At 42.0% G+C, this 13,777-nt stretch overlaps 1 protein-coding gene across 1 annotated transcript in view; it reads left to right on the top strand.

Annotated features, from left to right (window-relative positions):
* Window positions 1-13,777, top strand: part of galnt14 (UDP-N-acetyl-alpha-D-galactosamine:polypeptide N-acetylgalactosaminyltransferase 14 (GalNAc-T14)) — a 147,330-nt gene that overhangs the window by 77,391 nt on the left and 56,162 nt on the right. The window contains exon 3 of the mRNA XM_074685661.1: window positions 11,458-11,556. Coding sequence (XP_074541762.1) covers window positions 11,458-11,556 — 99 coding nt within the window. The remainder of the gene's footprint in view (window positions 1-11,457; window positions 11,557-13,777) is intronic.

Raw genomic sequence — 13,777 nt, 5'->3', positions numbered from 1 at the left:
CACCAAGCATATTGTGACACAACACTTTAGTCCTACTTTAATGTTATACTCCCTTTCAGCAGACCGTCTGCTACATTTTGGTGTTAGATGCAGGTTTGTACGATAATTTGTTACCTGACAGTGTTGAAAATTATGATGACCCAGTACATATTTCATATTCTGGATCTTAGTATCCAGAATATTGCCAGGATCTGGATCGTACTTTTTCATCTGTCAGAAATTATGGTGACCTTGTCTTGTATTGTTTTGCAAAGCAATACAACCATTTATTGTGGAGTTATATACACATATGGTGAAAACGGCCCTATCTCACAATGATGAAGAATCCTTTAAAAAAATCCTGGCTTAAGAGGGTGAGCCGGATCACCTCCAAAATTTTATCACTTCTTCCTTTTTGTATTTTAAACATTTCCTGAAAATTTCATCAAGATATGTTGGTTAGTTTTTGAGTTGTGTTGTTCACAGACAAACTCCCAAAAACATAACCTCCTTGGCGGAGGTAATAAGGGTGAATAAAACCTGTTGGATAAAGGTGATTATCAACTGTAAAAGGTAAATATTACCTGTTAAATAAAGGTAAAATTATCTGTTAAAGGTGAAAATTACTGATAAAATAAAGGTTTATGTCACCTTTTAAAGAAGGATTTTACCTTTTAATCAACATGGGTGAATAAAACCTGTAAAATAAATTTGAATATCACCTGTCAAAGGTAAACATCACCTTTAAATTTAAGGTGAAAGTCACCTGTTAAAGGTGATAATCACCTGTAAATATGAACTGTTTAATACAGATTAATTCCACCGGTTTAAACCGAATTTCACCAGTTAATTAAAGATGCATATCACCCATTCATTAAAGGTTAATATCGTGATTTTTTTGGTCATTATCACCTGTTTAAATAAAGGCGAAAATTATCTCTTAAATGAAGGTGAATATAAATGTGGAAATAATGTGTTAATTGAAAATGCATATCCACTTTTAATTTAAACTGGATTTCACCTGTTAATTAAAGGTTAATTCCATCTGTTATTTCCTCTTAATGGTGTATATCACCTACTGCAGAGCAACAGCATCCTCAGTCATCAGTCAGGATGAAAACATGGTACATTGTGTTGATGCTTTTGTGGTGAAGACTTTAAAGAAGAAGAAGAAGAAATTTTTAGATTAATTATCATCTTTAATCATATGGTATCCACGTTCATATGCATACCTCTGTTTTGGTGTTTACAAGCACCCTCAAACACTAACCTATGAAAGGAAGGAGGGAGAGAATGGATGGATGGATGGAAGTTTTTCGAGCAGAGTTGGAAGAGAAATTTGTGCAGAGAGCAGAGCTCTGAGCTCCTGTGGAAACCTTTCAGAGTTCATGTTAGAGGCTCTGCACATTAATAATGAATCAGAACAAACATCAGAGACTAAACTCAGAGTCATTCCACACATGAGGAGACACCTGTGGAAGAGGGGGAAGCTACACACACACACACACTCACACACTCACACACACACACCCTCAGAGTAGTGGAAGTGAACAGCATGAATATGTGATCAGCTCTGTTGGGTGAAGTTTCTCTCTGAGTTCCAGCCTCGTGTTTTTTAAACAGGAACTCTGAAACATCTGCTCATTGCTGCATCGGGATCAGCAGGAGCCTCTGCCTCTGTTAATCATCCCACGCTTTCCAACCAACCTAAAGAGCTTCAGCTGGTCTCAGAAACCAGAACAAGTCTACAGCCGGTCCAAGAGTTGTCTCTTCGAGCTGGTTGCTGCAGGATTTTCTTTGACAGTCAGACTAACCCTCTTGAGTATTTTTTTCAGCCTGATGTGGTTTCTGAGTGTCTTAAAAAGATGATTCCTTCGGGGTGTGTGTCTCTCTCCTCTTCCTCCTCAGATAAAATTAACTGTGAACAGACTTAAAATCAAAGTAAAGAGGAAGAACTGATCAGACTCTCCGTGATTATTTCAAGTCTCCGAGAGACTCAGAGTCTGCACCAAGACTTTCACTGTCACTCTAGCCCCTCGGTTTCTGAATCCACAGAAAGATGAATTACTGGCACCCACACGGAGACTGGTCTTTAAGATAAATCCTGTTGGAGAATCAGATCTGGGACCACATCACTTCTTTTTATGAGACCAGATCAGAGGGAATATTCAGCTGTTGCAGGATGCACAGAGACAAAACACAGCAGACTGCTTCAAAACTAGATCTCTGCTTTTTAAAGACTCACCTCTTCTGAGGAGGCCAACATTCTCAACACCAGAAACTAAAGACAGCTCCAAACCATCAACAGTTCAGGGAGAACCATGCAGATGTAGCTGATAACAAAGTGGTATTAATGCTGACAGGTAGTTTGTAGTTCCTGTCAGCTGTAGGGATGGGTACCTTTCACATTTGTACCTGGCAATCGGTATCGGTATCAGTACTCAGCGGTACCACTTTTCGGTACTTTTGTGTTTATGTGGTAAAAAATATCAATTTGTTTAATGATAAAATCTCATTTTTTTTCAACTTAACATATTTATTCTTCAATATATAACCCTGCAATGCTGTGTTCATGTCCAGCATGGAAAATCGCCTACTCTTCTTCTCCCTCGCAGTCACAAGGATGTTTTTAGGTACCCAAACATGGTACATATCCCTAGCTGTGACACACCTGGAGTAAGGACAGGACTGGGCAAGCTCAGGATCAGCTGATCTTCTTCCTGCTCCTGAATTAAACTTTTAGGCTGTATTCAGACCAGAAAAGTCCTTTGGTCCACTTGTTTGGTCCGGACCAAAAGCGGATTTTATTTTTTTTGTTTGGTGCGGTTCGTATTCAGATTGTACTTTTTACAAGTGGACTATATTCTGTAAACACATCCACGTGTGTGACGATCAGTGCTCTCATGGGACAGCACTGACAAAGGCGGCACACAGAATACAGACCCGGAAATGGAGGTAAACGTGTGTTTGTGCTCTTATTAGAGCTGCAAAATCATTTTCAGTTTCAAGAGCAGCTCCTTCAAAGCAGGCTTAACAACACCGTTTCAAATTTTGGAACAGCGAAGACGAATGCGCGCAGAAAGGAGATGCCATGCTCTGCGTGTCCTGACCCACAACATGCGAGCAACAGTGTTACAGACTATATCAGAAACCATATTTACCCATAAAATGCACATTATGTGAGTCAGAGAGAAACATTTCACCCTCTGCTGGAGAAAAGAATCTCTATTTTGATATTGTCAAACAGAAAATCCTGATAGATTGATTTCAGTTTTTTTAGACCCCTCTGGTGTCTGTATGTGAATATCTACCTGTGTTTAAACCTCCTCCCCTGTCACCTGTGTGTAGCCTGATGGAAACGACTCTTCAGTTCTTCCTGAAGTAGAGAGACCGACTCCACCTTGCTCACCTGCCTTGACTCACATATGAACTTAAGTGCCATCCCATTCCTAACCCACAAGGCTCAGTATGATGTCGGTCCACCTTTTGCACCTATTTCAGCTTCCCGTTCTTCCAAAAGCGCGTTGGTGAGGTCACTCACTGACGTTGGTTGAGAAGGCCTGGCTCTCCGTCTCTGCTCTAATTCATCCCAAAGGTGTTCTGTCGGGTTCAGGTCAGGACTCTGTGCAGGCCAGTCAAGTTCATCCACACCAGACTCTGTCATCCATGTCTTTATGACCTTGCTTTGTGCCCTGGTGCACAGCCATGTTGGAAGAGGAAGGGGCCCGCTCCAAATTGTTCCCACAAGGTTGGGAGCATGGAATTGTTCAAAATGTTTTGTTATCCTGAAGCATTCATATGGAATATTTAAGAGCAAGGACATTTCACGACTGGATTTGTTGCACAGGTGGCGTCCTATGACAGTCTACGCCGGAATTCACTGAGCAGATCAGAATACCTGATTCTGATCATTTGGATGGATTTGGATTGGGTTTTGTATACGGAGGTTGACAGTGTGATGGTGTTAACCCTGCAGGTGGCGCTCTTACAGCTACAGCTTCATCTCCACCTGCAGTGAGCTGACCTGGAGTCCGAGATGGTCTCTGCTCTCATATCGTGTTCAGACGCTGAAGTTGAAGCGTGTCGAGCTCCTTCTGTTGTAAAAAGAACTTTTTAAAGTCATGTCTCAGTTCAAATGTCCTCGGTCTGACCTGTAGCAGGACTTTAGGAGAAAGTTTCCAGTGTTTGTTAATTCAATAACTCAGCTCCGTCCTTTCTAACCTGAACAGTTTGTCTCCCTGTCCTCTGTCGGCTCTCAGGATTTAACCTGCTTCAGTTCAAACACTGAATCCTCTGAGCCGTTCCTTCAAACTCGTCATTCATCGAACTCATCGGCTCGGAAACGTCCGGATGGAATTCTTCAGGAGAAGAAGAAATGATTCATCGGAGCGTCTCTTTCTCTCAATCAGGAGAAATCCCTCATTCACAGAAAGCCAGAGAGTGTGTGTGGCTCTGTGAATGTGTGTGTGTATAAATATGTAAATGGACGTTGCCTAACCAACCAGAACTAGGCCGTCTCCTCCTCTGTGAGCACCTGAATAGAAGCTGAAGAAAGAGGCCAGAGGTGAAAGCTTCCAGAAATATCTCCCTGCAGCAGACGAGCAGCAGATTAAAGTCTGAACGTCGTCCAAAACCAGAGCGGGGAACCGAGAAGCAGGACCGTATCAGTCCTCCTCCAGTTTCTAACGCTTAAACCAGAGGAAAGCACGTTGGGAAGGTGTGACAGAATATTTTAGACTACACCTCGAGTTTAAGAGTCAGCACTGACCTGAAGAGCTGCAGGTGTCCATCACTCTGCGACTCTTCACCTGCAGCCTGACCACACGCCACCTGTAAGCCCTCAGAGGTTAGAGACAGAGACAGGGACAGAGACAAAGAGATGGAACGGGATGGGTGAGGAGAAAAACAAAAGCTGAGGGCAGAACAAATGAAGGACAGAGAAAGAAAGGGAGAGGGAGGAGTGTCAGAGGTGTTAATCTGAGGCTGCAGGTAGAAAGACACTCAGTGTGTGTGTGTGTGTGTGTGTGCGTGTGTGCGTGCGTGTGTGTGTGTGTGTGTGTGTGTGTGTCTGACAGTATCTCAGGGCTACATCAGAGGCCATTAGTCTCTGCAGCAGGAACACACTTTCTGACAGGTCGGCTGCACCGCCTGCAGAGAGGCCGTCTGTGTGTGTGTCTGTGTGTGTCTGTGTGTGTCTGTGTAGGTGCTGCTGGTGTTGACCCATCCTCTCATGTTATCTCACCTCCAAATGAACTTTGATGAGCTAGCACGCACACAGGCGCACACACATCAGAAAATATTGGTTTACTCCACCTGGGCTGAAATATTTCCTTTAATCTTCCCTCATCTCCTCCATCCTCATTCTTCTACTCTGTTGTGTGTCTGGGTTAGTGAGAGTTAGTCGGAGTTCTCAGGGGTTGTTGAGGACTTAGTAAGCATTAGTATGGGTTTGTTATTTGTTATTAAGATCTAGTTACAGTTAATTGAAGTTAGCATGAGGTCTTAGGGGCGGTTAAAGTTAGGGTTAGAAAGAGTTAGTAAGGTTTAGTGGGAGTTCATCTTTAAAAAACAACACTCAGAGCCCAGATGGGTTTGAATCCAGCCTGTGGCCTCTAGGGCTTGGATGATACACTTTACTCCTGATTCGATTCTTTCACAAATTTGGGGTTGCTGATTCGATTTAAATTGTGATTCTTTGATATTACAGATTTTTGAGATTTTTTCTCTTTTTTACCTCCAGCCCATGTGAGGAAGTTGTATGATGATGTTGATGATGTCTACAAACTATATCACATTTCCCCAAAAATGCATGTCACATGTGAGTCAGTTTTTAGGATTTGTTAAAGGAATCTGACATCTCAACTTTTTTTCCCACCCAGTTTATAAACAAAGACGGAAATGACAGACTTAAATTTGGAAAAAAAAAAAAAAAAAAAAAGATTTTTGAACAAAAAGCACAATTTAAAATTGTTAAGCAAAAAATCTCAATACTGCAATACATATCTTTTTTCTCCCGCCCCTTGTGGCCTCTTTCCTGCATGCCCCCCCATTCTCAACCTGTTTCCTCTTCCATTCACTGATCTATTTCCTATATCCAATCAAAGGCAGAAAAAACGGCACTTGGTGGCTGCACCTTCAGCCAAATAACTTGAAGCACTTAATTGCACTGACTAAGGTTTTTTCTTTCTGTTTAAATTCTTGCTTGTGTCGTAAAATAGCAGAATGTTAATAAAAACCCTTACAAAAGAAAAATATATTGCAGCATATCGGAAAATATCATGTCATAAATTAGGTAATATATTCCCATATATGAGATTTAGTATTTATATTTTCCAATATATTGCAATATATGGAAAGCGGCAATCATTTGTATGTACTGCAATATATTGCAATATATTTCATGAATATATAATATATTGTATGTGTGCCCTCAGTATATTATTCCATGTATATTATAATAAATCAATAATATATTATAATACATTTAAAAAAAATATATTGGTACATATATTTTTCTTTCGAAAGGGAAGTTAGTAAGAGTTTCTTGGAGTTTACTTTTAGATGGGGCAATATGCTATTCTCGCAATTTGGTTCTATCACGATTTTTTAAGGGGGCGGATCCAGTCTAAATTTTAATTCTTTGATATTTACTATTTTTGCGATTTTTAGTTTGCTTTTTTAACCCCTGACAATGTGAAAAACTTAAAATGATGATAAAAATATCTACAGACTATATCAGGAGCCGAATCTTCCCATAAAATTCACATCATGTGAGTCAAAAAGAAACATTTCACCCTCTGCTAGTGAAAAGTGGTAACTTGACTGAAATGATTAATTTGAATTTGGAAAAAAAAAAGAGTTTTGACAGAGTTCCAATTTTGATATTGTCAAACACAAATACTATATCTATTTCAGATTTTTTTTCTCCCACCCCTCCTGTTAGTTGGTGTTAAGTTTGATTTTGTTTGTTAAGTGTTAAGTTAGAGTAAGTGTTAGTTGAGGAAATTGTTAAAGTTATTTTAGAGTTAATTTAGTTAAAGTCTCTGTGTTAATTAAAGTTGTTGAAATTCTTGTTTGTTAGAGTTGGTGAGAGTTAGTGTCGGTTTAAGTTAGTCGTAGTTAGAGCAAGTGTAAGTCAGAGTTAGTGTTAGAGTTAGTTAGGGCTTCTCTGTCTGTATTTGGACTATCAGGACCTTATAACTCTTTTGTTCTTTTCTAATAAAATTTCTGCCCTGGACGTCTGTAATATCTGATTTGATGGCTTCCTGAAGTTCTCAGCATCACTTTATTCATGCTAATGCTAATGCTTGCTGTAGCTGCTTCTGCTGCTTTGTATTTCTTCACCCTCACTGGTTGATGACTTTAAAATTTGTCTTTAAAACTTTGACTTTTCCTCCTGTGTGGATTCCTTCATGCTCGCTTCATGTCTGATAATTTTTTGACTCATTTTAAAACAACTTCTCCTTTTGTCTCCTTCATCATCTTTTTTGCCTACTTTTGTTCCTTGTTTCCTTCCTCTCCTCTCCTCTCCTTCCTCCTGCTACACTTTGTTCAGTTGTGTGTGTGTGTGTGTGTGTGTGTGTGTGTGTGTGTGTGCGTGTGTGTGTGTGTGTCTTCTCTTGACTTTCTCTTTGATGCAGTAGGAAGTTGACACACACACACACACACACACAGACACACACACACACACACACACACACACACACACACACACACACACACATACACACACACACACACACACACACACACAGACTGCAGCAGTATAGAAGCTTGTTCATATCAGCTCCAGCATCAGTCATCCGTCAGCACGACTCTTATCTGAACATCTCTGTCCGTCTCTCTCTCTCTCCGCCTGTCTGTCACTGTGTCTCTGGGCCTCGTTCGTCCTCCTCTCTCTCTCTCTCTTTCTCACACACTCACACACACACACATGCTCACAGCAGCAGCAGCAGCTCGTCTTTATCTCCTCATCGTTCCTCTCTGGTAGAGCTGCAGAATAAATCATCTGCAGCAAAAGCTGAGATGGAGAGGCGCAGATAGAGGGATGGAGGGGGCGAAGAGGGGCATGATGGGATATGATCTGACAAATATATACTGTGCATCCTCCTTTCTTCACTGCAGAGATGGGATGGGGTGGGGGAGCAGAGGGGAGATAGAGGGACATCACAGAGAAAAATGGGAGAAGATCAATATGTAAAGAGACAACAATCTGCTCACAGCCCGTAGTGGGCCTTAGTCTGAAAACATCAGATTTAGACGCAGTGTGTGTGTGTGTGTTTGATGCTCACAAACTTGGCCATGACCTGGAGTATATATTTCTATCTAAAATGTGGAAACTTTCTCCATATTGACACTAGTTTAATCCCGAGTGTTAAGAGATAATCTGACTGTGAGAGAATCAATGAGGAGGAACAGAAGTGAGGCTGAAGACCAGAACCTCAAGAGTCTCACTCAGGTAAACAAAAAACACAAGTCAAGTCATGCATCTGAGTAACATGTACAAATATAAAACAATCTCCTGAAAAACATGTGCCAGAATAGCATGCACCTAAATAAGCACATATATGACCTGCACCCGTAAAATGAAGTTAGCGTAAGTTCATGCAGGATATTGAAGTCATACGCCCAGCTGTGATCAGCTGACTGGCTGATGTTTAATCTCTAATCCCTCTCAACCAATCACAGTGTGTATATATGGACAAGGTGATGTATTTAATTATTAATTTAATAGATAATCTGACTGTAAGAGAATCAATGAGAGGAGACAAAAGTGAGGCTTAAGACCAGAACTACAAGAATCTCACCCATTTTAACAAAAAACACAAGTCATATGTACATGTATTGATCTGTGTTTCCACCAAGCAGACCAGTTCAGTTTGTCTCAGTACTGCTCGCATTTTGCGGCGTTTCCACTGACTTATCCCGGGACAGATCCACCAAAACCGAGATGAGCCAGCCTACTTTTTTGGGACCCTTTCGTATGGGTGCAAGACTGAACCGATCAGCTCTCGAAAGGCGGAGCAACAACACTGCAGACCGTTGATTGGTCAAAAGAATTGTCACTTACCCCGACAGCAGCTGCATTTCTCCTGGCGGCACACAGACTTCTCTGAAACAAAGCTTGATTGCACTTTGTATCAATGGGCTACATGCCCATCTCAGGGAGGACACATTTCTGTATGTCTTCCATCTGTGCTCTTTGTTTACTGTGTCGCATTTTTCTTCTTTGTTGAATTTATTAGCGGGGTAAACTGTGTTGGGCTGCTACGACGTCACCCTATTGTTTATCAGTTGTGGCTTTCGGCATTCGGCTTACACGCCGCCTACCACGAGAGGGCACAGTTTGCTGTGGAAACGCAAACGAAATCAGGCTTAACTGTACCAAACCGTGCCAAACCGTACTGAACCGAACTGGACTGCTTGGTGGAAACGCGGCTTTACATGCATCTGAGTTACATGTACAGATATAACAAACACCTAAATAACAAGCACATACATAATATGCACCTGAGTAGCATGCACCTGAATAACAAGTACATATATGACACACATCTGAGTATATTGCACCTGAATAGCTTGTACATATATAGCATACACCTGAATATATGACCTGCACCTGAGTAAATGAAGTTAGCTTAAGTCCATGCAGGATATTGAAGTCATACCCCCAGCTGTGATCAGCTGACAGGCTGGTGTTCAATCTCTAACCTCCCTCAACCAATCACAGCGTGTGTCTAACGACAGTTAGACACACGCTGTGATCGGTGTTTTTATACATGTCTTCACTCTGTCTTATTCCTGCTACCTTTTTGTTACCCAGCTGCTGCTGTCTTAATAATTCCTCCTCCACCCCAGCCTCCTCCTATTAAGACTCTGTATGTACCTATTGATATGTATGCATCCTTTTAATCTGTATGTAAGTATGGGGGTTTGCTATGCACTCCCTGGAAAGCTTGCGCAAGTTGCTCGTCTGACCCAGAGCGTACTCTGAAAGCAGAGCTTTAACGCCAATTCTAACTGTATCCATTCGGCAATAAATGGTTTAATGTATGACGAGAGTGTTCCTGACTGAACATGTATATAAATGACACACACCTAAATAAGCTACACGCATATGAAATACATCTGAGTTATTTGCACATATATGACATACACCTAAATAACCTGCACAGATATGACATACACGTTATTAACATGCATATTTATGACACACGCCTGAGTAAAATGCACCTGAATTACATGAATGAACCTGCAGATACCATGTATGCAGATAATGGAGTAAACTCTGACTCCTGATGTTCGCCTTTGAAAGCGCTGCATTGTGCATTGCTGATATTGTGTTCTCCTCTTCATCACGGCGCCTCTAAACTAAAAAATCAAATTGGGAGTTAATGAGGTGCTGATTGTATTATTTCACAGCCGGCTGCTCGGTGCACTGAGTGATAATGCGTGCCGACCCGTTAATACAACAAATTGGAGCTTTGGCTGTGGCTCTAACCTCTCAGACAGGAGGAGGTTCAATGTTTGGATCAAGGACACTTTGATGAGACGCTCTGAGAGTCACTCAGGTCCTCTGATGTTTGATATATGGCATCAAAATACTCCATATTTACATATTACTCTCAGTTTTAAGATTTTAGATGTATCAGGTACAGTGGGGAGTCTGTCTTTTACACACTAGAGATGCAGCCTGTATCTGTGTTCGTTTAAACATGACTGATAGTATTTGTTATTTAATGGAATTTTATTGTTCTTATATATTCTCTGTGTTCAGCTCAACTCACTTTACCTGAACCTGTGAAACCACTGCCTCCTCTCTTTACAGCAGAGAACAACACCTTACACCCACAAACACTGCTGTGTGTCATGTAAAGCACACACACACACACACACACACACACACACACAGATACACACACACACACACACACACACACACACACACACACACACACACACACACACAAAGGTGAGGTTTAAAAAATGAAGGCCAAGACAGAGCAAGCCAACTGTTTCTGTTTGAAAATGTCACCAATCCATCAATCTGAGAGCTAAAGGCCAATCACACACTCTGTGTGTGTGTCTGTGTGTGTGTGTGTACCTCAGCCTGTGTGCGAGAAGATGCTGATTTAGGGAGGCACACACACACACACTTTGCAGCAGTAAGGTGTTTTTTAACAAGCTTCTTTATGGTCATCTATAATTCAACTTCAATGTGGTCACTCATAATTCTTTGTGTCTGTGTGTGTGTGTTTGTATGTGTGTGCAAGGAAGTGTGTGTATGTGAAAAAGACAGAGAGAAGAAATTCAAAGAGGTCATGTCTGATAAAAACATGTGAGGTGAATAAATAGCATCATCCAATCAGCTATCAGCTCTCCAGATGATGGCTCCTCCCCCTGTTTCTCAAACCAAAATGTTAACGATGTAAATTTTAACTCGATGATGACTCTCACTTTCCCTCCTCCTCTCTGCAGGTGTTCCACTCTTCATTACGACTCTGATCTTCCTCCGACCTCCATCATCATCACCTTTCACAACGAGGCCAGATCCACCCTCCTGCGCACCATCAAGAGGTGACATGCACATTCACACACACACACATTTCTGCTCTTTTTGCTTTACCTGGGCCCTGTTCTACGAAGCAAGTTCAGCCTAGCGAGATAGCCTTGGAGCTACCTCGCTGAACTGAGCGTGGTGGCCGGCGGTCTCGCTACACGGTTTTACGACGCTGGTTATCAACCTCATAAGTGGATCCAGCTAGACGATGAGCGCGTGCACGCATATAAGGCGGAGCCCGCTGCATCTGACCAATCGCGAACTTGGAGCAGTCTGGAGTGTCAGAGCAGGCCGGAGAGAGAGGGACCACATACTTCACACAGGAGGAGCAGGAGGTGATCATGAGGAAGTATGACGAGGTGAAACATGTAATTAACGTTAAAAGCAACACCATCAACGCTGCTAAAGCACGGAAGGAGCGCTGGCAGAAAATTGCAGACGGTCTAAATGCGTAAGAGTAGTGCAAAAAAAAATCTTTTGTGCCATTATCATCCTGAAATAGCACTGTTCACCATGCACTTTTACTGTAACATGCAACATACCTAATTTGTTTCTTAGATGAATTTATTCATTTGTTCATTCCTATCGTGTTTACATTTTTTGTGTGATATGTAGTCCACATGAGCCCTACATGAATTCCTGTCACAATTTTAACACGGGCAATAAAATATTGTCATGGAACAGAAGTGTTGGCATTGAAGATCTTATTACGGCAATGAGAGTTCTTCATTCCCTTTAACTACCTGTAGAAAGTGTCATGTACTACCTAACCCTCCCTGGAAAACCGGTTACTTCCATAAAGGTGGTCATCCGAAAAAGAGAGTGGGTCGGGCTCCGATGTCCACGGGAACGGACAAGCCATTTTTTCGTGAGGGCTCATTGGTCAGTTGGCGGGGTTTTTATAGTCCTAGAGTTTAATCTGAAACCTAACCTGCCCCGGAGCAGGTTAGCCGTTCAGCGTATGTTGCCATGGAGACTCGCCTCGCTGAGGAGTGATCCCGTGTCGTAGAACAGGGAATCCGGAACCTATCCTCAAAGCTACCTCGCTAGGCAGTAATCCTGCTTTGTAGAACAGGGCCCTGGCACATCTCAGTTAACACAGGAAGCTCTCCAGCCAATCAGAGGCCGGTTCACCTGAACAATTTCCTGTTTACCTTTATTAAGACGACATCCAGCTGTTCTTTATGTTTATGTAAAAGTGAGGCTTTATCAAGGTTAACTCTGTCATAGCCACTGTCGCACACACACAGAGCCAAAGACAGCAGAGGGGCTCAGGGAGACAGATTGTCTTTTAATTGGTTGAAAACTGCAGAGCTTCAAGAGGAGCTCAAGGGGAGGACACACACACACACACACAAACAAAAACACACACAATGATACACAGTGTCCTCTGATGGTGAGGAGACGAAGTGAGTCCCTGCTGACTGACTGTTATAATGAGCTGAACTCAGGCCAAACACTGAGCTGTGTGTGTGTGTGTGTGTGTGTGTGTGTGTGTGTGTGTGTGTGTGTGTGTGTGTGTGTGTGTGTGTGTGTGTGTGTGTGTGTGCGCGTGTTTTTGTGTGCGCAACCTGCTGATATCATCAAATTAAAAGACAGAACAATGGTTTAAAGATTAAGGGTCAGAAAAGGTAAAGCGCGCGCGTGTGTGCGTGTGTGTGTGTTTGTGTGTGTGTGCGTGTGCGTGTGTGTGTGTGTGTGTGTGTGTGTGTGTGTGTGTGTGTGTGTGTGTGTGCTTGCTAGGAACAGGAATTGGTTGGTCTGCCTGTTTCTTAGTTTTTACTTTTTGCTTGGACAGTCTCTCTCAGCTACCTGAAGCTACAATCCGCTCTTCCTGTGGGTCCTTTCAAAATAAAAGCGTCATCTCTAGTAAAGTTTACACACAGTTCGAACTTTGGAATAAACTTAGTGATGATAGAAAAACAAAATGAATCCTTTTGAAGTGTTTTTATGGAGGCAGAGAACAAAAGGATGGAGCGATAAGTTTATCTTACATCAGGCTTTGCTTGAAGACGCTGAGACAACTGAGCGCTCATTCAAAGCCACAGCCACACTATAAAGACCGTAATCAGGCTGTTGAGCACTTTGTGACACAAATAAGTTTGATTTCTGAGACAATGATGAGTGCACTGAAAGCTTTTCATCTCCTGATCAAAGAGTTTCTTTCTAATGTGAGCCGAGCCCAGCCTGTCGATATTTAATCACGCTCTGATCCCAGAATCGATCCCAGCTCGTCTG

Source organism: Halichoeres trimaculatus, unplaced genomic scaffold (assembly GCF_033239565.1).
Source record: "Halichoeres trimaculatus isolate MK-OKI-2021-1 unplaced genomic scaffold, fHalTri1.1 fHalTri1_scaffold_13, whole genome shotgun sequence".
NCBI lineage: Eukaryota > Metazoa > Chordata > Actinopteri > Labriformes > Labridae > Halichoeres > Halichoeres trimaculatus.
This window is presented reverse-complemented; position numbering and strand designations above follow the sequence as displayed.